General features: G+C 27.8%; 2 protein-coding genes across 3 annotated transcripts in view; one reads left to right on the top strand and one right to left on the bottom strand.

The window, feature by feature from the left end:
• Tbcd (tubulin folding cofactor D) overlaps positions 1 to 10,515 on the bottom strand; it is a 29,872-nt gene extending 19,357 nt beyond the window's left edge. The window contains exons 1-6 of the mRNA XM_087167791.1: positions 10,086 to 10,515; positions 7,670 to 7,851; positions 6,179 to 6,317; positions 4,743 to 4,941; positions 3,386 to 3,596; positions 1,275 to 1,423 (exon numbers count right to left, since the gene is read on the bottom strand). Of these exons, the coding sequence (XP_087023917.1) occupies positions 1,275 to 1,423; positions 3,386 to 3,596; positions 4,743 to 4,941; positions 6,179 to 6,317; positions 7,670 to 7,851; positions 10,086 to 10,457 (1,252 nt within the window). The 5' untranslated portion in view covers positions 10,458 to 10,515. The remainder of the gene's footprint in view (positions 1 to 1,274; positions 1,424 to 3,385; positions 3,597 to 4,742; positions 4,942 to 6,178; positions 6,318 to 7,669; positions 7,852 to 10,085) is intronic.
• A 202-nt stretch (positions 10,516 to 10,717) lies between these two features.
• On the top strand, positions 10,718 to 18,664 carry LOC107448932 (huntingtin-interacting protein K). 2 transcript variants are annotated; one of them, XM_087167812.1, is made up of 4 exons: positions 10,718 to 10,902; positions 13,492 to 13,599; positions 18,298 to 18,359; positions 18,531 to 18,664. In XM_087167812.1, the coding sequence occupies exons 1-4, from the start codon at positions 10,756 to 10,758 to the stop codon at positions 18,532 to 18,534; spliced, it is 321 nt and encodes a 106-aa protein (XP_087023938.1). In that variant the 5' UTR covers positions 10,718 to 10,755; the 3' UTR covers positions 18,535 to 18,664. The 2 variants fall into 2 exon arrangements, with proteins under 2 accessions (XP_087023938.1, XP_087023937.1); XM_087167811.1 differs by lacking the exon at positions 18,298 to 18,359 and having other exon boundaries at positions 10,721 to 10,902.
• The last annotated feature ends 1,388 nt before the right edge of the window (positions 18,665 to 20,052 follow it).

Genomic DNA, 20,052 nt, shown 5'->3' with positions numbered 1-20,052 from the left:
TGTATTATGTTCCTGGCTGCTTATTTCTGTTCAACACAAGCTCTGTAACACACACCATAATAAAAATAGTTTTATCTCAGTTGAAAGGCATTAGCCAACCTTGCCAAATATATTTAACTTAAATTACAAGTAACTAAAAGAATTATTTAAAGTGGACTGTGAGAAAAATCATTAAGTTATTTGACAGCTTTCACAAAGGTAATGTCTTGTAAAAGGAAAACTTTGTTTAACCAATTTATAGAAATAATTTATAAGGAATTGGCGCTGTGGTAGCCCAGCGGTTATGGAATCAGACTCCAGTCTAAAAGGGCCGTGGTCAAATCCTCGATTCCACTTACCACTAAGACCCACCGAGTAAATGCGCTATGTAAAATCTGTGGAAGCGAAAGTCCTGTGATCAGTCTCCGAGCAGTAACCATGGGTACAGGGATCTGGAAAAACTTCCTTCCCCTTCAGATTTATGTTTAAATTGAGGAAGTGGCCTCATAAATGAGATCCAATACTATGATGGTATGTCTTCGGATCATCCCCAGGGATATTTCCCAGACCCACGCCAATAGTCCTTTGAGCAGCCCTAGTGTGACGTAAATAAAGTACCAATGTACCAAGGAAATGAAATCATAGTCCTGTATGAGATTAGATTGTATAAAGCAAGAGAATATATTCTAAAGCCTTATATATTTGTTTTCATGTCCGAAAAAATAAAGATGTTTAACATAGAGAAAGGTTTTTTAAGATAAAGTAAATGGAAATTCTGAGGAGAGAGCTTTATCTGAATTTTATAAATAATATATTTTCTTATTGATTAAAAATAGTATACTATTTAAATAATTTCTCACTAGAACATAAAAGTAGTGTTTAGGCTCAACAAGTGCCAAAGGTTTCACAGGAGCTCAGAAAACTAAAACTTTTTCAGGAAATGCAAAAGGCAATGTATAACAGCACTTTTGTTCAGTATAATAATTTAAGTCTACAACACATTTAATTGATAATTTTTTTTTTAATTTGAGTAAAATTAGTAATAATTAGGATTGTTCCTGCAGAGCATTTACAAAAGTTTCATCCAGAGCAGAGCATTTAAAAGTTTTATATAATTAAATGGTTGTAGCAAGCTAAATTTAGTGCAGACAAAGTAGATTTGTTTTTGCAAGAAATATGGCTCACATAGAAAGTTTTTTTTAAAAAAAATTAAATAAAAAGTCATTATTTTTCTTTCTTTTACATCCTGAAACAAATTAGTTGTTAATAATTAGTTGAAACAAATAAGTTCTCACCTAGTTCAGCTAAAGCAAGACAACCACCATGCCAGGCAGAATCGCTCTCTCTAAGACTAAATAGTTCAAGAACAGAAGTTACTACATCATCAGCTAATTCTTTTGGCAATCGACTTGTTATTCGTCCAATACCTTTAGCTGCAGACCACCTATTTTAAATTTCAGCTTTATATAGTTTATTTTATTTAATTTAATGAGAAATGGTTACAAAAAAGTTTGAAAAATAGACCATTAAAAAATCATATGAACTTAAAATATATACTATAAAAAGAGGATACAGATCAATTTTTGATTTAAACAATCCAACTTATTTTCTGTGATTATGAGAGAAACAAAATTGCACACGCAGATTAGTATAGGGCTTTCTTTACTTTACAATTATAAAAAAGTAAGGACACCATTATAAAAATTATAATCTCCTGTTGACAATATTAAATTTTTCAAGATAGATAAAAAAACATAGTCAGCAAATCATCTATATAACTAATATATTTATTCACAGGAGTTACTAGAGATTCAATGAGATGTCTTAGTTCTACAGTTCATCAAGTAAAACTTAGTGGGACAAAAGTTGCCATTGACTATGCTGTACTAAATGTAAATAGGATAGATAGGAAAAATGTAGGAAAACAAATAAAACAACCATACACTAAATCTGGAAAAAAGAGGAAGGATCAACGAGACACCTTGTTCAGTGCAAAATACAACTTATAATTGTAGGAGGACTTGGATTGGATAAGACAAGGACTTCCAAATGAATGTAAAAAGATTCAAGAAACATGGCAAAGTTATGAAATTCATTATATAATTTCTGTTGTAACTCTTTATTTTTACCTAAATAGTTGACTTTTAAAATTCAGATGGAGGAAAAATGTCACAAAATTTATTGTCAGTTTTCAGCTTTAAAATGCACGATGATTAGTGAGAAGAAAAGATAAAATATATAATAAGCATGCTTGTAATTACATGCTTGTAACTACCACTTAATCTATTTCATTGACACCAACTGTAGGAATGAATTTCGTCATGCGATATCGTGATATCCGGTAACGAACTTATTAATCTGTATTTCATGGTTGTTTGTCTTATGCTTTAGTAATCTCTCTTGTTGCTTATGCTTACATTATCTTGACTTATTACAATTCTACTTGATTATGCAACATATCTAACTGAAATTACAGTAATCGAATAAAAATATAGGGTTATTCAAAAATGATCATTTTGACCTTTTTTTTAAAAATTTATTTTTCCAGGATTGAGGGGAATATATATATTTTGGGGTAGAAAAAATCATTTTCCAAAACAAAATTTTTTGAGCCGAGTTTACAATTTTATTGCATTTGGCAAGGTAGCGAATGCTTAGAGTGGGTCCTGAATATATATATTAGCAGCCATTAAAAATAACTTTCACCCATCTTTTGTGCATTTATGTTTTGATGTGCAGGTGTTTCTTTTTTCCTCCCAATCACATTTTAACAACAGATATAAATATTTTAAAATAAATCTGAAGAAAAAACATTAAGCGAACTTGTTTCAAATTTTATAATATAAATTATTTCTTAAAATTTATATCATTATCATTTCTTCAACAAAGATATTTTGAAATTTTTAAGTTTTTCTAAATGTTGGTTGGTTATCATGCCTTTTTCTTGATGAGCAGATATTTTATAAATGAAGAATTACAACAAAAACTTTTCTTTATTGTTGCGACTAAATAAACCTGTTTGTTAACTAAAACATACCAAATCTTAAAGCCTTTAAAAAAATTATGTATGCTCTTTATGTATGTTTATTTTTACTACATTAAAATGCAAAGGGTGTGATAGTTTATTTAACATTTCTAAGTTTTTTTTTCTTTTGTACAATTTTGTCAAACCTATCATAGCTTTCTCCCATAATTTCAAAGTATAAAAAACATAAAATGAATACTTCTTAAAATCTCATAGACAAATTGTACAGTTGAAAAAAATTATAAATAAGAAAAAAAAAAATACTAATAACAATTCAATTTTGCAATGAAAAATTAATTTAAAAATTTTGTAAGAAAAGAAGGAACCAAATAAACACAGTGAAATACAATGATAAAAAAACTAATGTATGGATAAATTTACCGAATAATGGTATCTTTGTCTCTTAAGCCAACTAAAAGTTGTTCAATAATATCCTCAGTTTCATCTGGAATGTCATAATTTTCATCTTCCATCGACTCATCAACACTCGGATTATTTTGAGCAACATCGCCACAAGCAAGATTATCAGTCAGCGATCGTTTACCACGGCAATATCGCCAACTCGCAATCTTTATTCTCAGGAAACTTAATCCTTAAATAAATTATTTCACATTAAAAAATATTCTTTTTTCACAAAACATCTTTCGTATCATATAACGAAAATTAAAAAATTTATAAAAAATGTAAATAATTAATACAACAATACATAAGAACTGTTAAATGGAAACATACTCTATAAATGATGGAAATAAAAAAAAAATGCTGCCTTTATAAATAACACTAGAGAAATTTACTAGAGCAATGTTGATAACATGCAAATGACAAGAAAGAACACATTTTAGAGAGGGGAGTTTCATAAACTTTTCTCGCCAACTATGGTCAAAACTTGTCCTTAATCTCAACCACACATCCCTATTTAAAATATTTCAACTTTGTAACCATAGTCACTGACACTGCATCAAGTTAATCAAGAAGGGAGTTCATTAGATAGATAGATTATACATGTGTACAGATAAAGCTAGAAATGGGTTACTCACAATAAAGGTCACTCACAAAATTCTTCTTAAAAACAGTTTATGTACTTTACTGCAAAATTTTTCCTATTCAATAAAGGTTGCAAACAAAAAAAAAAAGTTAAAAGATTAAAGTAAATTTCCTTTATGGAAGTTAATATTATGTGCTAATTATTTATGGTATTCTATTATAGTTTCTGGTATATGCTTTCACACTTTTCTATAAGCCACTAAGATTTATGTATAAGCAGACTCCTGTAGCTTAGTTTCAGAAAAATCTTATGAATTTAACCTTTTACCAAAGTGGTTGAACTGAAATGATAAAAAAAAGAAACCATTCTGCCATTTAGTTGCTATTACTAGCAAAATTTATGTTACCTATATGCAGTTTTAAAAGAAATTGTTTAACACAATAAATGCTGTGACAAAAACCTAGAAATGGTCAAATGTCTAAAGCAATACATATCTAATAAAATAAAAGATAAATGTTTCATATTCTTCAAAAAATACCCTAACTAAATTGTGACAAGCTTTAAGTGTTACCTTTAGCTCGGCATAGTCATGTATAAAAAAAAAGTAATATATATCATAATCATAGTGGATATAGAACTGAATAAAAAATTAAAATATATTTTTCATAACTAAACTGAAATAAAATAAAATATGGTACTCATGAAACTTTCAAATCGATAAAATTGAATTATGTTATGGAACTTTTATTATACCTATTCTTTGAATAACTTTTAGAGCCATTTTTCTCACAACTGAGCTTCCACTGTCTTTAAAACCACAATCAAGAATTTTCTGAAGAACAGGAGCACCATACATTTTAACATCATCCCTTTTTCCATGTTTGAAAATCAAAGCTAACGAAGAAAGTATACCAGCCTGCAAACTGATTTGATTATCACTAGAGATGAGCATCTAAAAATCAAGATAAAAAATAATCAAAATGGCAATTAAAACCTTCAAAAAAAGTTAAGAAGAAAAAAGTTTAGTTCAAATTAATAAAGCTTCCAAAGCTTTGTATGCAATACCTTTACTAATACACCAGAAACAAATAGAATCAGTGAAGCAGTAAAAGAGAGCTAATTTATTCAAATAGACTAAATGATACTTACAACCTTTTTTTAGTAAATTTTTCAACTGAGGAGCATTGCATTCAAGATTTTTATGGTAAAATTCCAAACACTTCACGTATTTTAGCAATTTAAATAAGCTTGATTTTAATCGAAATTTGTTTACATTTACATAAATAAGACATTCAAAAACTGAAATTTTTTTTTTTTTGAGGTAAAACTGTCACTTACTATCTTAATTTAAATTTATTGATTATTTTTAAATTTGATTATTTTATATCTGATTACTTATATTATATTTTTTAATCTGATTATTTTTAAATTTATTGATGCCGCTAATTTTCACCCTTCTAAGCAAAATTATACAAAAAAATAAAATATATTCAAATTCATGAATATTAAATAAAAATTATATTTCCTATTCGATAAATTCACTTTTAGTTTTAATTAAAAGTGCAAGATAGATACGAATACACTTCAAGAATGTTCATTATCTTAATGCTTTAAGGAGTTAAGAAAATTAGTTAGAATTTTATATTAAAGGAACCCTTGATGACAAGATAAATAAATAATAGTACCACTTGCTGTTTTTATCAGACATGATTGGTAACATAAGACTATAATGCCTAATAATGAATTGAAATCTACTTGAGTTAAATTTGTGTAAGAACATTTTATTAATTGCTAATGATTCATTGATATCCAGAGTTGACAGTGAACTCCGAAAGATTCCAGATTTTCCTTGTTTCCGAACGAGAGAGAGTGGCCATATTGTATGAGTATAAATTAGTTTAATCAATAATGGCCAAACTTTTCCCTGACTATAATGTACTCTTGAAGTTTTGAATGACTAAATTTAAACAAAAAAAAAAAAAAAAAAAAAAAAAAAAAATTATATATATATATATATATATATATATATGTATATATATATATATATATATATATATATATATGTATATGTATATATATATATATATATATATATATATATATATATATATATATATAAAGAATGTGACAAAAATACAGGCTAATATCTGAGTAGAATAACCTGAAATATTAGAACTCAAAACTCTTACTTTCAAGCACCAGTCCAAATATTCTCCTAAATAAGCATCTTTAACATCGGGTCTTGTTATAAATTGGGCAGCTAAGAATGCAGCAGAATCTCTGGCTTTATCACTCACACTCAAATATAGTTTGATAACATCTATGATTCTATAAAAAAATTTACGTTGAAAAAATAACTCTAATTTCTATCACGGCAGTTTTAGGTTTACATTTCAGGTGAAAGTATGTAGTTGCAAGGATATTTCCCCATTTTTCAAGCAAATTGAAAAATTTTCGCATGCAATTATAAAATTCATTCACCTTAAGATAATTCCATTCAAAAAATAAATTTCATTAAATATTTATTATTCTATTAATTAATATTTGAAAAAATTTTGAATTGTAAGGTCTAAAATTTTTTACATCATTTTAAAGTATTTAACTTTACTTGGCAAAATACGAAATTTGAACAAAATCAGTTGAATAGTTCCAGAGAAATCAAATTTTTAAAAAAGTAATATATTTAAATTTAGATTTTTTTAAGAAACTATTTGTATGATTTCTCTCATGTTTTGTATTTCACCATGTAACATTAGATACTTCAAAATAATGTAAAATTTGTAAATATTACAATTGAATTACTTTTTTAGATATTATTAAATAAATTAATAAATATTCACAAAAATTAATTTTTTGTGAGTTAATTTTGGGATAATCCAATTTTATAATTGTGTGCAAAAAGTTTTCAAATTAATAAGATATAACATAATACGCAAAAAGTAAAATTAACATTAAAGGATCCAAACTTTGGAGCGCTCATCTGACCAAACTATGGGAAACATATTTTCCAGATGGAGGATACAGATTTTAGGGGTCAAAAATCTGAATCCATCAACAACAACAAAAAAAAAAAGCATGTGTATTCAGAGAAAGTATACTTTTGTGTCTGATTTTGTAACTTAAAATATTGTCTGCACTAATTAATTAGCATATCCCAGGTCTATTAAGATTGAGTCCTAGAATGCAATGATCCAATCATTAGATCAAAAGTTATTCAGGGTGATCCATTTTTTTTGGTATACTGTACATCTAAAGAACGTAAAATGCAGGGCATAATTACTCGTTATTAGGTTGGATGCACTGTTGCCAGTTGTAGTGATTCTTTCATTGTTCTTTTATAGAACAGCATAAGTAAACAAACTACACAAAAACATTAAGATATAGTTAATTTTATATTAATTGTCATTATATTCAAATCGGATCTTACCAATCAAACAGAATGTTGTTTATCCCGCCATGTTTATTTTCAATCTGATTGAATTTTCAGTCAGTTATGGAAGACACAATTTCAAATTTCAAGACTCAAGTTGCCACAATGCGTCCAAACAATCATACAAAAATTATATTTTAAAGTAATGAAAATGTTATGGCAGAAGTATATAAATATATATATACATATAGATATAAAAATAATCTGCTAAATTTTTCTAGAAATATAATAGCATATAAATTTATTATACCTTTGCATAACTGGTTTCTTTTCACATTTTTCATCAGTTGTATCATCTAAGCGGTGCATATGAAAAGGTATCATTACAATTATTGACATCCATAAGAGTAACATATAACGAGTTTCCCATGTTGAGGCATCATGAGGATCTTGAGCATTTAACAAGCTTAAAACTGGTTCTACATCACTTACCTACAAATAGTAATTTTGAAAAAAAAAAAAACAATAATTGACGTGAATAAATTTAAAATATTTATGTAAAATTGAATAAAACATTTTACTTAAAAAGAAATGTTACAAAGCACATTGATTAGAAAAGGAAATTAACTATTTAAACAACAAAGAAACAATAAGACAATGCAAAACAAATTAACCAACATCATTTGTGCCAAACAGAAATAAAAAATAAATAATGTATGTATTTAATTTATAATTAATAAAATATGTCTGAATTTTTTAAATTCTTTTCTCGAACCTGTTTTTTTTTTACAAGCACTTCATTATAATGAGGAAATACTGCAGTCCTCTGAAGCTCTTTATTAACGAGTTCGACTGTATTTTGTAATCAAAATTATTGAAACATAAATCAATTTTCCATATTTATGGAATCAATCAAATTAGTTTTTTTTAAAATAATCAAAAATAAAACAAAATAACGGAGCAAAGTGATTTAGAAACTCACAAAATGACCCAAAATTGCCAACTTAAATGAAACAGGAGTGGGCATAAGCTAAAAATAGTTAAAATCGAGAATATTTTTCTTTTTTACTGTAATGAAAACTGAGACTTTTATTAACTTTCACAGTAATAAATAAATCAAAACTTTTATGATGTAAAAATTTTCATATTTTTAGTGATTTGTGTTTGTTAGCAATTGAAATGTCCATTGTTCTTTGACATTTTTTATGAGAACTGAGTTTTTTCCTATTTGATGTTAATCTAAAATCATGCTAAAGCTACCTCATTTTCTTTTTTTACATACAAGTAACATGCAATTGAATTCTCATTGAGAATGGTTTTATATTTTCCTTGGCGAAGGGTTAATTAAAATGATCAAATCAGCTTTATATATAAGTGTGTGTACACATAAAAAATAAGAATCTTATTAGCTATAGAAAATATTTCAGGGTTTTGAACTTTAAAAAGTAACAGATATGAAAATTTTTGTTTTAATTCTTTGTCAAATTACTGCTATACTAATTGTTGATTGCGTTTTATTTTTTCATAATATAAATTATTTACTTTTCATATAAATCTTTAAAAAAAAGGGATTACTGTTTTACATTAGGATCTGCTTTAAGCAAACAAATGACCCAGATATTTAGAAGTCCTAGGTTCCAAGGACCCGTACTTTCTCGAGTCAGGCAGAATCGCTGGCACGTACTCTCATAGTTGTTTATTTTATTTAACAGGAATTAAATTGTTGTATTAAAATATTAATATATACATAACGAGCAAATTCACCATTGACAAATGTTGCCCTCGAAGATACCAAAATTCTTATAACTCTGTTAATAAAAAATTGAGCAGTTCTATTTTTATTAAAAATAAGTCTTGGTGACATTTACACATACACTGATTTTTATCAACATTTAAAACATTTTCAAAAAATTAAAATCTAGATGTTATGGGTGTAACACAACATGTAACATATTGATGATATCATATCGTGTTATGTGAACACACATAATAGAAAGTGATGATCAAAACTATAGAGAAATAGTGTAACAACATCCAGAAAATTCTCTAAGATTTAGATAGGTTTTTCAAAAAACAAAGTAGATGATCAAAGAAATAATTTTAAAGGAGATTATGTACAAAGAATTATATTTTTTAAAGAAAACTTACATTAAAGGCACTAGAATTTTTTGACTGACACAATAATGGAAAAAAAAAGCATGAACAAGCATAGACGATGTTCCATAACCACTATACAGGAAACATCACTATTTATTGCAAGAAGAAACAAAAATAAAGTGGCAATTATTAAAACACGACCAGTTACATCAAGTAATATAACTGGTACTGATGTTTTTTATCCCTCCTTCACCATTAGTGACTTTACAGATTTTGAAAAATTTTTTACTTCTCCCATACAAAAAAATTTTATTTTAATAACCCCTAATGTACATTAAATTTTTGACAAAAACTCTAAAAATGTATATCAGGCGTAATCATTGCGTAACATCTATATTTAATACTATGGAAGGTTTAAAATTAAGTAAATTTGATTAAGTACAAAGAGGATCTGTAAGTAGTAAAAGTAGGCTCAGTCTAATGATCTCTAGTTAGAAATTGTACCATAAAAAATTTTTACTCCAATAATAAATTTAATAAACCAGTTAAATTTTAAAGCCATTTATATTAATTTTTTAGTAGAGTTCAGAATTGTCAAAAATCAAAATACAGGAAATGTCAAAATGTACCTCATGTGGTAAATGCCTTAACACAACTTTATAACCACGCACTTTTGTAATTATATAAAGAAATTTGAAAGCAAGATATTGAAGTCTTTTATCATTATCGATATCTCTAGCAATGTTAAGTAATTCATTTAAAAGTTGATCTAAATAACGATCCAAAAGGTGTGGTTGTTCTTGGTATTGGTTTAAAATGTAAATAAAACGCTCAATGACTTTTTCAGACAAAGCTTGATCATCAAACACTGTTTTTAATTGAGAGATTAAGCTATTAGCTTCATCATATTCCTTGAAAACTTCTAAAGCACAACCTAAACCAATAGAATCAGTGTCATCTGCGTAACTTTCGCTTATATTTCTTGTTCGGCTGGTATCCATAGTTAAATTTTGTTGTCAAACAAAAAAGGAAAATGAAAACGAACATGAAGTTGAGTTGTCAATTTAGCTTTTGAGTACGAGCAAATTCTTTTTTTATATACACTGTTATATTTGTTATTATAAATAATTAAAAAATTAAAAAAATATATATATTGAATGGGTAATTATTTAGTTAATTAGTGATCTATTTTTGAAAAATTTAAATGTGGATCATAGTTGCAATAAGCAAGAATTTATTTTTCAACAATAACGTTTAAACTGAACTGAAGAATTGATTTTGGTTCTATAAACATTAAGTATGGCAGACGAAGAAAATAACACCGATAATAATGAGGATCAAAAGCCTCAGAAAAAAGTTGCCAAGCATGACAGTGGTGCAGCTGATTTGGAAAAAGTTACAGATTATGCTGAAGAAACAGAAATTACTGGGCAAGACATTGCTGGGGTAACGTTAAATAATTTTTGAGCGTGTCTTGCATGTTTCCTTAATCACATGTTTTCGTTTAAAAAAAAAGGAAAATGTGTGACTATTCTGTTGCATGTGTATGAAAAAGGGATTACAAAATTAAGATTTTGTGTTTAAGCTGAAAATATGTGGAAATTATGTTTTAGCACATGCCAAAAAATTTATTTGACATTTTTTTCCATATTTAAATATTCCTTAACTCAATGTTTATGAATGCCATTATTATGAAAGATATTTGTATGGGACTTTCTTTCATGGAACGGAGGATATTTCCTTATCGTGATCTGTTGTGCCAACTATAATCGTCAAGGTGCCAAATGGTAAAACTTGCAATTTTTTTTTTTTTTTTTAAATCATGTAGAAGTTTGCCTAAAGGTAGGTATGATAATATCCTCTAGCTATGAGATATACCCTTCGAGTTGATCTCCTTCTGTGATTTTTGTTGTTGTTTTTTACAGGCTGTTGCCGGAAGTTGCCAAGATTGGCGATAATGCTTTGGCAGATTAAATTTAAAAATGATATATTCTTCTCTCTTGGGTAACAGATTATAACTTAGGTGATGGATTCCTCAAAACATAACCTTTTGCCAAAGACAATTACAGAAAATTCATCTCATAATTAACTTAATGTTGATAATTTTTGCATTAAGATCAGACATTTAAATATACAAATCAATGATCAGCAATAAAAAAAATAAAACTTTCATTACCATTTTTAATTGTATGAAAAAAATGAAATTACAGTCCCCTCACTTGAGCACACGTGATAAAAGGTATTTTTTTCTGTGAATGTAGAGAACACAATGTTCAAAATGTAGAGAAAACAATGGAAAAATTACAGAACAATGAAAGAAGGGGGGGAAAATAAAAGAAAAATAATAAAAATATCAAGAATCTGGAAGAAAAAAATCCTAAAAAAAGGACAAAAATTTTCAAAAAAATCCAGAAAATAAAAGATATAATCTTTTTATCAGCTGACAAGATTATATCTACAGAAAAGAGTGCTTTCTAATATTATATCAATATAGCCAAAGCAAAATATATCAATACATCAGTGTGAGGAGCACTAAAATAATTTTACTGAAATTACAACAAATAAAATAGAACACAATAAGTAAAAATATCAAGTAAAAACAGAAAATAAAGTATGAAGAAAAATCAGAATAAAACATGAAATGAAATCAAAAAAGCAAGTAACGAAATCTAATGAACTTACATGAGCGGGAAATTTCTCAAAAATGATTTAAAATATTTTCTTAACAAGATTGCCAGATTGCAAAAAATGAAAACAAAAGTGCAAATTAAGGTAAAAGCGTAACTAGAGGATTTTTGTATTAAAGTGCGTTCTTACGGCATTACTGAAGTTTGTTTGATTTGTTAGTTACCAAGGATGGGCTCGAAATGGATGTGCGCAAGGTAATATTATACTGGATAATTTAAAAAAGTTGACAATTAATAATTATAGAAAATAAATATTTATTTAAGAAAAAAATAGAAAAGAGATTGAAACATGAATTACCTGTTTTACACATAATTTTAGCCACGGATTTGCCCGAAATGAATTTGCACATGGAAAAATTTATAAATTAATGAAGAAATTTTTTTGGTAAATAATTTTAGCCATGGATTCACCCGGCACGGATTTGCACAAACTTATTGTTTTTCTTAATTTTCTTTGTGCTTTTTGTATTTATTTATTCTGCTATATATATATGTATATCTTGCGCCAGTGCCCCAAAAACATTTATACCAATAAAGCAGGCTAGTAAATTTTCAGTTAACTTTTAACTCAAGTAGAAGTTTTATTCCTGATCTTTTTTATCATCTAAAATATAATTTATTTAAAATATAGAAATGTCAATGAGTAATTAAAACTTAAATTCCAAATTACTTTATTATATATATTTAAGTATCCAAATTTTTATTTGTACTCTTAAATTTTAAATAAAGCCTGATAAAGAAAAAATCAAAATTACAAAATTCAGACATTGATGTTGTTAAAATTGTAACTCAGACAATTCTGAAAATATTCTAAATTATTGAATGCTTAATAAGAGTAAATAGGTAACACAAAAATGCAAGTTATCTTTCAATTAAAATTTAAAAAAGTAAATAATTACAATTAAAATTAAAAATTTTTTTTTGACTATTCCAGTTTTATTTATGGAGTTAATATTTTAATTTTCTAAATCAAACTATCCTTAGAACATAAAATAGACTGCATTCATAACTATCCAAACATAAATAGATTCAATTAAATTTCCATTACAATACTACAATACTTTTGCTTGTGTTACACAAGTAAAAGTATTGCCATACATGGTAACAACATAGTTTTAGAATGTCTTTAGGTTTATCGGTCTTTATTTACTTTTACAAGTAGCATTTTTTTTCTTCCTAATTTCAAAAGTATTGCCTGAATGATTGATTTTAGATTTTTATTATGAGCATTATAAGCAGCAAGTTGTAATTTAGATGGAATCATTTTTAATAGCAATTAAATTATTCTGTAAGCTAGATTATATGAAAAACTTTTTTTTTGTTTATATATATATATTTCTTGTTATAGGCTATGTTCTTGATAGGGGATAAACACTCTAAAGAAACTGCTGAAAAGGCTGCCCGTCAAAAAGAACTAGCAAAAGTAGTTATTAAAAAAGATGATGTTGAATTAATTGTAAGTACATTAAGTCAATATATCATGAACAATTAATGAAGAGCTGTTGCCTAATTTTCATATTTTTACTTCAATCTGTTGTTTTCCTTAAAAAAAAAATTTCATACTCAGTTTTAAAATACAATTTTGCAAAATTTTTAATTTATTTGATGCTGTTTTTGTGATAGGGAGTAAGAAAATTGCAACATTTTATTTTTATGTTTAATTTTTTTCTTTCTTTTTTACGTAACAAAATTGTGTAAGACAATTTAGGAAAAACCTGTTTCTCCCATACTATTCTATCATGTAAAAATATCTTTCATCTCAAAATCTCTTTTATAGATCTATCCAAATGCCAATAAGAAACTCACGTATCTATTTATGTATTTAATCGTTTGGTAATGTTGTAATTAAGAGAAAATTTTCTTGAATGCGAGTGAAATACAATATGGGATCTATATAATGCAATTCTTTAAACCATGCATTAACTTTGCAGGTGTAAACAGTTAAAATCACACTGAATAAATTCCTCTAATGAGAAAGAACTAGTAATTGTTAGTAGGTTGAAAGAAATATTATTTACTGAGCTATAACAATCTCTAAAACAAACTTGATCATTTTGTTGAGTGCGTGTTATTGTGTCTTAAAGTATTTGTCTTTTTTGTATCTAAAAATTATTTTAAAACATTTTAACATTGATCTGTTCGAGATATATATTGTGATTCCTTTCTAGATAAGTTTCATGATGCCTGAAATGATCTATGTAACACCAAATTATACATAAGGCTAAGCCTAATGCTTCAAAATTAAAGTTTGCATTATGAAAAGTTTTTACTGTACGCACATAGGCTTATTTTGAAGACCTGTGGCGTGGGCACGTTGGTTTTTATGCTTATAATCAATCAATGTACAATGCTGTATCGATTTAAATTTTGTCAATTTTAAAATTAAATTCGGTTTTGATAAATATTTTCTCATAATAATAGCTCATCATACTAAAGCTATCATTATAAGATTGGATGCTATAAATTTTTTGGTGAAAAAATATCGAAAATTCTTAATTTGTCCCCTTAGCTCATTATGAATGCCCTCTCTTAACTGTTTAGAAATGAAATTATGATGGTAATTAAGATACTTCATAGATTATTTATTGTTGTGTTTGAATCAATGTATATACAGTGAAACCCCGATTTTACGTTTTCCGTCGGACTAGCGATAAAAAACGCTCGAAGCGGAATAACGTAAAATCGGGGTTAAGAAAAATCTATGCATACTTTTAAAATTGACACCTACCAGTTAAATTAATGGAAAAAATGAGTAATCTTTACTTGCTTTTCGTTTCTAGCTAATATTTCGTATACAGCTCGTTCAATACTAACAATTTTTTGCAAATTTGCTTCTTGATTTACATTTGCAAGTAAAAATTGTTTTAGAGTTTTTATGCTTTGTATTGCTTGATCAGCTGTTGGCACGTCTACTGTTATTTCATCTTCATTGTTATCAGCACTATCGTCGTAATCAGGCATTAAATCACTTATGAAAGGGATTTCTGAAGTAATGATATCTGTGTCACAGTCATCATCGACTTCTGGAAGGTCCTCAACTTCAGACACGCTACCTTCTTCTTCTTCCAAAATAACAGCGCTCTCCTCCTCCGATATTGAAAATCCTGCTTTATTGAATCCATTGATAATGTACTTTCGGTCGACACTGTCCCAAGCTGAAGATATCAAATTAAGAGCCTCAAGAACATGAATTTTTGCCTTAGGAGCATCCTGAAAGCCACCAGAATCAAGAAACATAAGAGATTTTCTAACCAGTTGCTTCCGGCAACTCTCCTTAAATGATCGTTTAATTTCTAAATCCAGTAGTTGAAGTTTGCTCATATAGTTAGCTGGAAAAAGCTCTATTTGCACGTTTTTCAATTTAAGGTTTAAATGAGCAGTGCATTGGTCTAGAAATAAAATTATGTTGCACTTTTGAAAATTCATTTTCTTATCCAGTTTTCGAAGAAAATTTTTAAATAGTGCTTGCGTCATCCATGCTTTTTTGAAGTGTAATCGGTAGGAAAACTTTTGATATTTTTGAAACACCGTGGTTTCTCTGCTCTACCGATCACAAGAGGCGTTAACTTTTGGCTTCCATCGGCATTTGCACAGAGCAAAACAGTAAAGTGCATTTTTGAAAGCTTTCTTCCATGGTAATTTTCACCTTTAATTGTCAATGTCTTGTTTGGCAATAGGTTGAAAATCAATCCCGTTTCGTCCGCATTAAATATGTCACTTGGATTACAGCCCTTTAATAAATTTGGCAGAGTTTCTTCTTTCCACTGTTACACAATTGTCATATCCACACTATCGGATTCGCAACAGATAGATTTGAAGCAAAATTGTTCCTTTTTTTTTTTAATCGATCGATCCAGCCATTTGATGCACTGAAGCCTTGGAGTTTAAGTCTTTCAGCAATTTCAAGCACCTTTTCTCTCAGAATGGATCCATTTATAGGAATCTTTGTTGCTCTGGCTTACTTGAACCAGTTCATTAAAATGTTTTCTAACTCATCATACAGAGATGTTTTAAGGGTTTTTCTCTTCTTGGCATATTTTCCGAGTTTTTCAGCGTGTAGTTCTACTGAAGCTTCTTGCTTTAAAATCATTTGCAAAGTTGAATAAGCAATACCCAAAGATTTAGCACGATCAACTTTAGTGCCATGAAATTCTTTAGCTTTTTCGATGATTTCGGCCAGAGAAAAGCATTTTCGTTTTGACATCTTCTTTCGAGAAAAGAACACGATGACTGATGTTTCGAAAATGAGAAAAAATGCTATAGCTTTCAAACTCAAACAAAACCGACTGAAAATCTCATTTTGTATGCTAGCACGGAAAAATGAGTAAAACTATTTTGAATAGAATTTAAAAAAAATTTTGATCTGTTTGTAGAAAACGCATGAAGCGGGATTTTCATAAAAGGTGTAGCGCAAAATCCGGGATTTTTTAACATTATCGGTATAGGCAATTTTTACGGATCAGCAGAAAATGACGTAAGAAGCGGGATAATGTACGAAACGGACAACGTAAAATCGGGGTTCCACTGTATATATATATTATTTTATTTTATTCATTATTTTTCTAATTGGAAATATAATACATGAGGTATTTACACTGCATTTTGAATTCAAACATTTTTAGTTATCACCTTTGATACACTGTCCTACTTTATCCCTGCTACCATGCAAAATTTCCACTGTTTTAAACAGTGCTAGGATGATGTGTGCTCCTTCATGATGTGTGCTGCTTTAACTTTTAAAACTTCAACAGACTGGAATCCTGTTCTTTTTAATGAAGATTTGACTGTGGGGTGGGTATCAGAAAAAACTTGCATGGTGCTAGGTCAGGCGAATAAGGTGGATGGTTTAACTCTAGGATGTTGTATTTGGATAAAAACATCTTGATGGACAATGCAAAAGGAGTTGGTATGTTGTCTTGATGGAGTACTTATGACTTCTTCCACAATTTGGATTTTGTACATTCTTTGTCAATTTCTACAGTTTTAAAAATTACATGACTAGTTAACCATTAGTCAGAATGAATCAGATTACCAACTTTTTTCACTTCTTTCACTTTTGGCAAGGAAGGGCAACCCGTACTTTTATACTGTTTCAGTAGGGCTGTTTTTATCATGTCAGGTCTAGAAAAATTTCATGAAAGATTTGTTGCTCAATTTTTACAAGATTACCATGGTCCTTAAAAACTGCTTTATTTTTATTTTGAAAAAAGAAAAGGGCCCTAAAAAGTACTCATTTTTGGTTCAAGGTTTTTGAAAGTCCTTAATTACCAGTGTTGCTAGTTGACTGGAACATTTTTTTAGTTTTAAAAAAATATTTAAAACAAAAAGTCCACCTCTCTTTCATCTGGAATGAGACTCTGCATCGAGGATAGAACATTTTGAGAGACAAAGGGTGTGTGTGAATTGGGCTACAGACAAGGGGAAGAAGGCATGAATTTGCTGTGATTGTTTTATTAAAATATTTTTCCGTTTACCTAGAATGTGGGTCTCTGGAGAGTGGAGCATTCTGAAAGAAAAGAATAGGGTATTGAGGAAGTGGGACACTGAATGTTAGAGAGATCATTTCTTTTTTTTTCTCCGGTTCTAAAGCATCAACATTGACCTTTTATAGTGACAGAGTTCGAGCAATTCAATTTTACTGGCAGTGCACGTGCTTATAGAAAAGAAGTAACACAAAATTTTTTTGCACTCTCGACTGAAAGGTACAATTATTTCTAAAAAACATGAAGAATTAAATGAAAAGGAAGGATATTTCAATTCAAGTAATTGAAATTTTTGAAAAGTAGTAACTTTTTTTAAAATTCCCAAATGTACTAAAAATTAAGCTGTTTTGTAATGAATACAATTATATCAATACTTGCAATGTAATAATTTTTTTTTGTTGGCAGATAAATAATTGGTACTGACTGACACTGGGAGTAGGTATATGATAATATATAATGATATGATCTATTTGATGATAAATAATTTTAATATACTATATTATTTTCAACATCCTTAATTTTTTCAACCAAAAAAAAGTTCATTTTTTCAAAAAAAATTAATTTTTATTTTGATAAAAGAGTGGGAACCCTGTATTATTTTCCGACGAAACAAAATAATAGCAGTTTTACAAACAAAATGTATGGTCAGACTATATTATTTACATTCATAGGGTAGAACACATTTGAAAGACAAGTCTTCACGTTACATATCTGTCATTCATTCACATTCGGGGTATGTATATTTCTTCTGAGGGAGCATCAGTCCTGTTATTTAGTAACCTATTGTGTAATGTAAAAATGTACTTCACCTCAATATTTATATGCTAAATTTGTCTTTTATTTAGAAATATATATTTCTAAATTTATTTATAATGTATTTTAATTGCTTTTGTTTGTTTTATAGATGAAAGAAATGGAAATATCAAGAAATATTGCGGAATTGAAACTAAGAGAGCATCATGGAGATGTAGTAGAAGCATTAATTGAATTAACTAATTAAATGTATTTATAAATAAATGTGCTTGTTTGCTTGAAAAAGTTGAATTATTCAAATATTTTGCTATTTTGTTTAAAAAATATCTTTTCTAATTTAAACTATTAATTTTACTTTTTTACAAGTCCCTTTTTTTCTCTGTTACTGTTTTTATCAGTCATTAAATGTCTTTTTTTTTTAGGTTATAAAATTCCTAATTGATCACTTCCTTTTAATTGGTCAAAATATATATATATATATATATATATATATATTTTTTTTTTTTTTTTCCTTTCTAAAAAATTCCTATTTGCCAAATTTGGTCACTGCATCTAAGAAGTTATCATTAGTCAATTTTTTTAGGAATTGCAAGCAAAAAGGAAAACCAAAACTAGCCTGGTTCAAAAATTGTTTAAACTAGAGAAGATGAGCGTAAGATAAAAAAAAAACTTGTCATTTGTGTGCGTGGGGAGTACAGAATTCTTCAATGTGAAATTTTTTTTGGAAATTTTTTTTTTACCTAAATGAAGCATTTAAAGAAAAAGAATATTATTAGCTTTTTTCGAAGTTAATTGTTACCTGCCACTTTTATGCTGGAAAATCTTTTCGCAGAATTCTTACCTGTCGGCTTTGTATTGGTTATTAGTGTTTGTTTTCTTATGCAATTTTTTTTGTCCCTTTATTTGTCTTATTTCAATTGTTAATGAACTTTGTTGGTTAAAACAGAATTGCTCTCAATATTTTTTTAAAATAATTTCTTGTCTAGGTTTTTTTTTCTTTTAAAATGTTCTAGAAACAGAGCAAGAAACTATTTAAAATATCTCAAGATATCTTTCATTATTATTATAATTGAGGAATTTTCTAAGTTTTTGGCAAATATCCTATAATTAACCCTTGCATATATGTAGTATTTATTTAGACTGACTGGTGCTTAAAACATTTAATAAGTTTTCCGTTATTATTTACTACATTATTTATATTTTTGATGCTACAACAATTTTTAGCTTTTAAAAGACTAAAAATTCTATCGCAAAATTTTTTTTTTGTTGAAACTTTCTTTTGTTGTTAAGTAAGTTAAGTCAAATGCATGTAATACAATTTTTTTGTGCTGCATAGACTTTTTTTTTGGTCGTTTTTTTTTTAAAGCAGTAAAATTAGTCACTTTTTTGAACACTTTTTTATTTTGAAAAGTCAATACTTTACTTTATTTCAAATCAGTTTCTCAGGGGATCAACCAGTTTTGTATTATTTTGAAATTTTCAGAACAAAAAGCTGTTAACGAAATGCAACTTTTTGAATTAAAGATTTTAATTTTATATGTTTATTCTAATGTTAATTTGAATTCTTATGTTGAAGAGTTCCTTCTCAAGACCTTATGTCGAATATTTTTCAAAATAGAAAATGAGTTTTTTTTGGAAAAATCACAGTGTATGTAAGTTTATTGTAAACCAAT

The sequence above is a fragment of the Parasteatoda tepidariorum genome, chromosome 7 (genome assembly GCF_982258835.1).
Source record: "Parasteatoda tepidariorum strain Cologne lab strain chromosome 7, Ptep-v5.0, whole genome shotgun sequence".
Classification (NCBI taxonomy): Eukaryota; Metazoa; Arthropoda; class Arachnida; order Araneae; family Theridiidae; genus Parasteatoda; species Parasteatoda tepidariorum.
The sequence above is the reverse complement of the archived record's forward strand: the minus strand, read 5'-3'. Positions and strand labels throughout refer to the sequence as shown.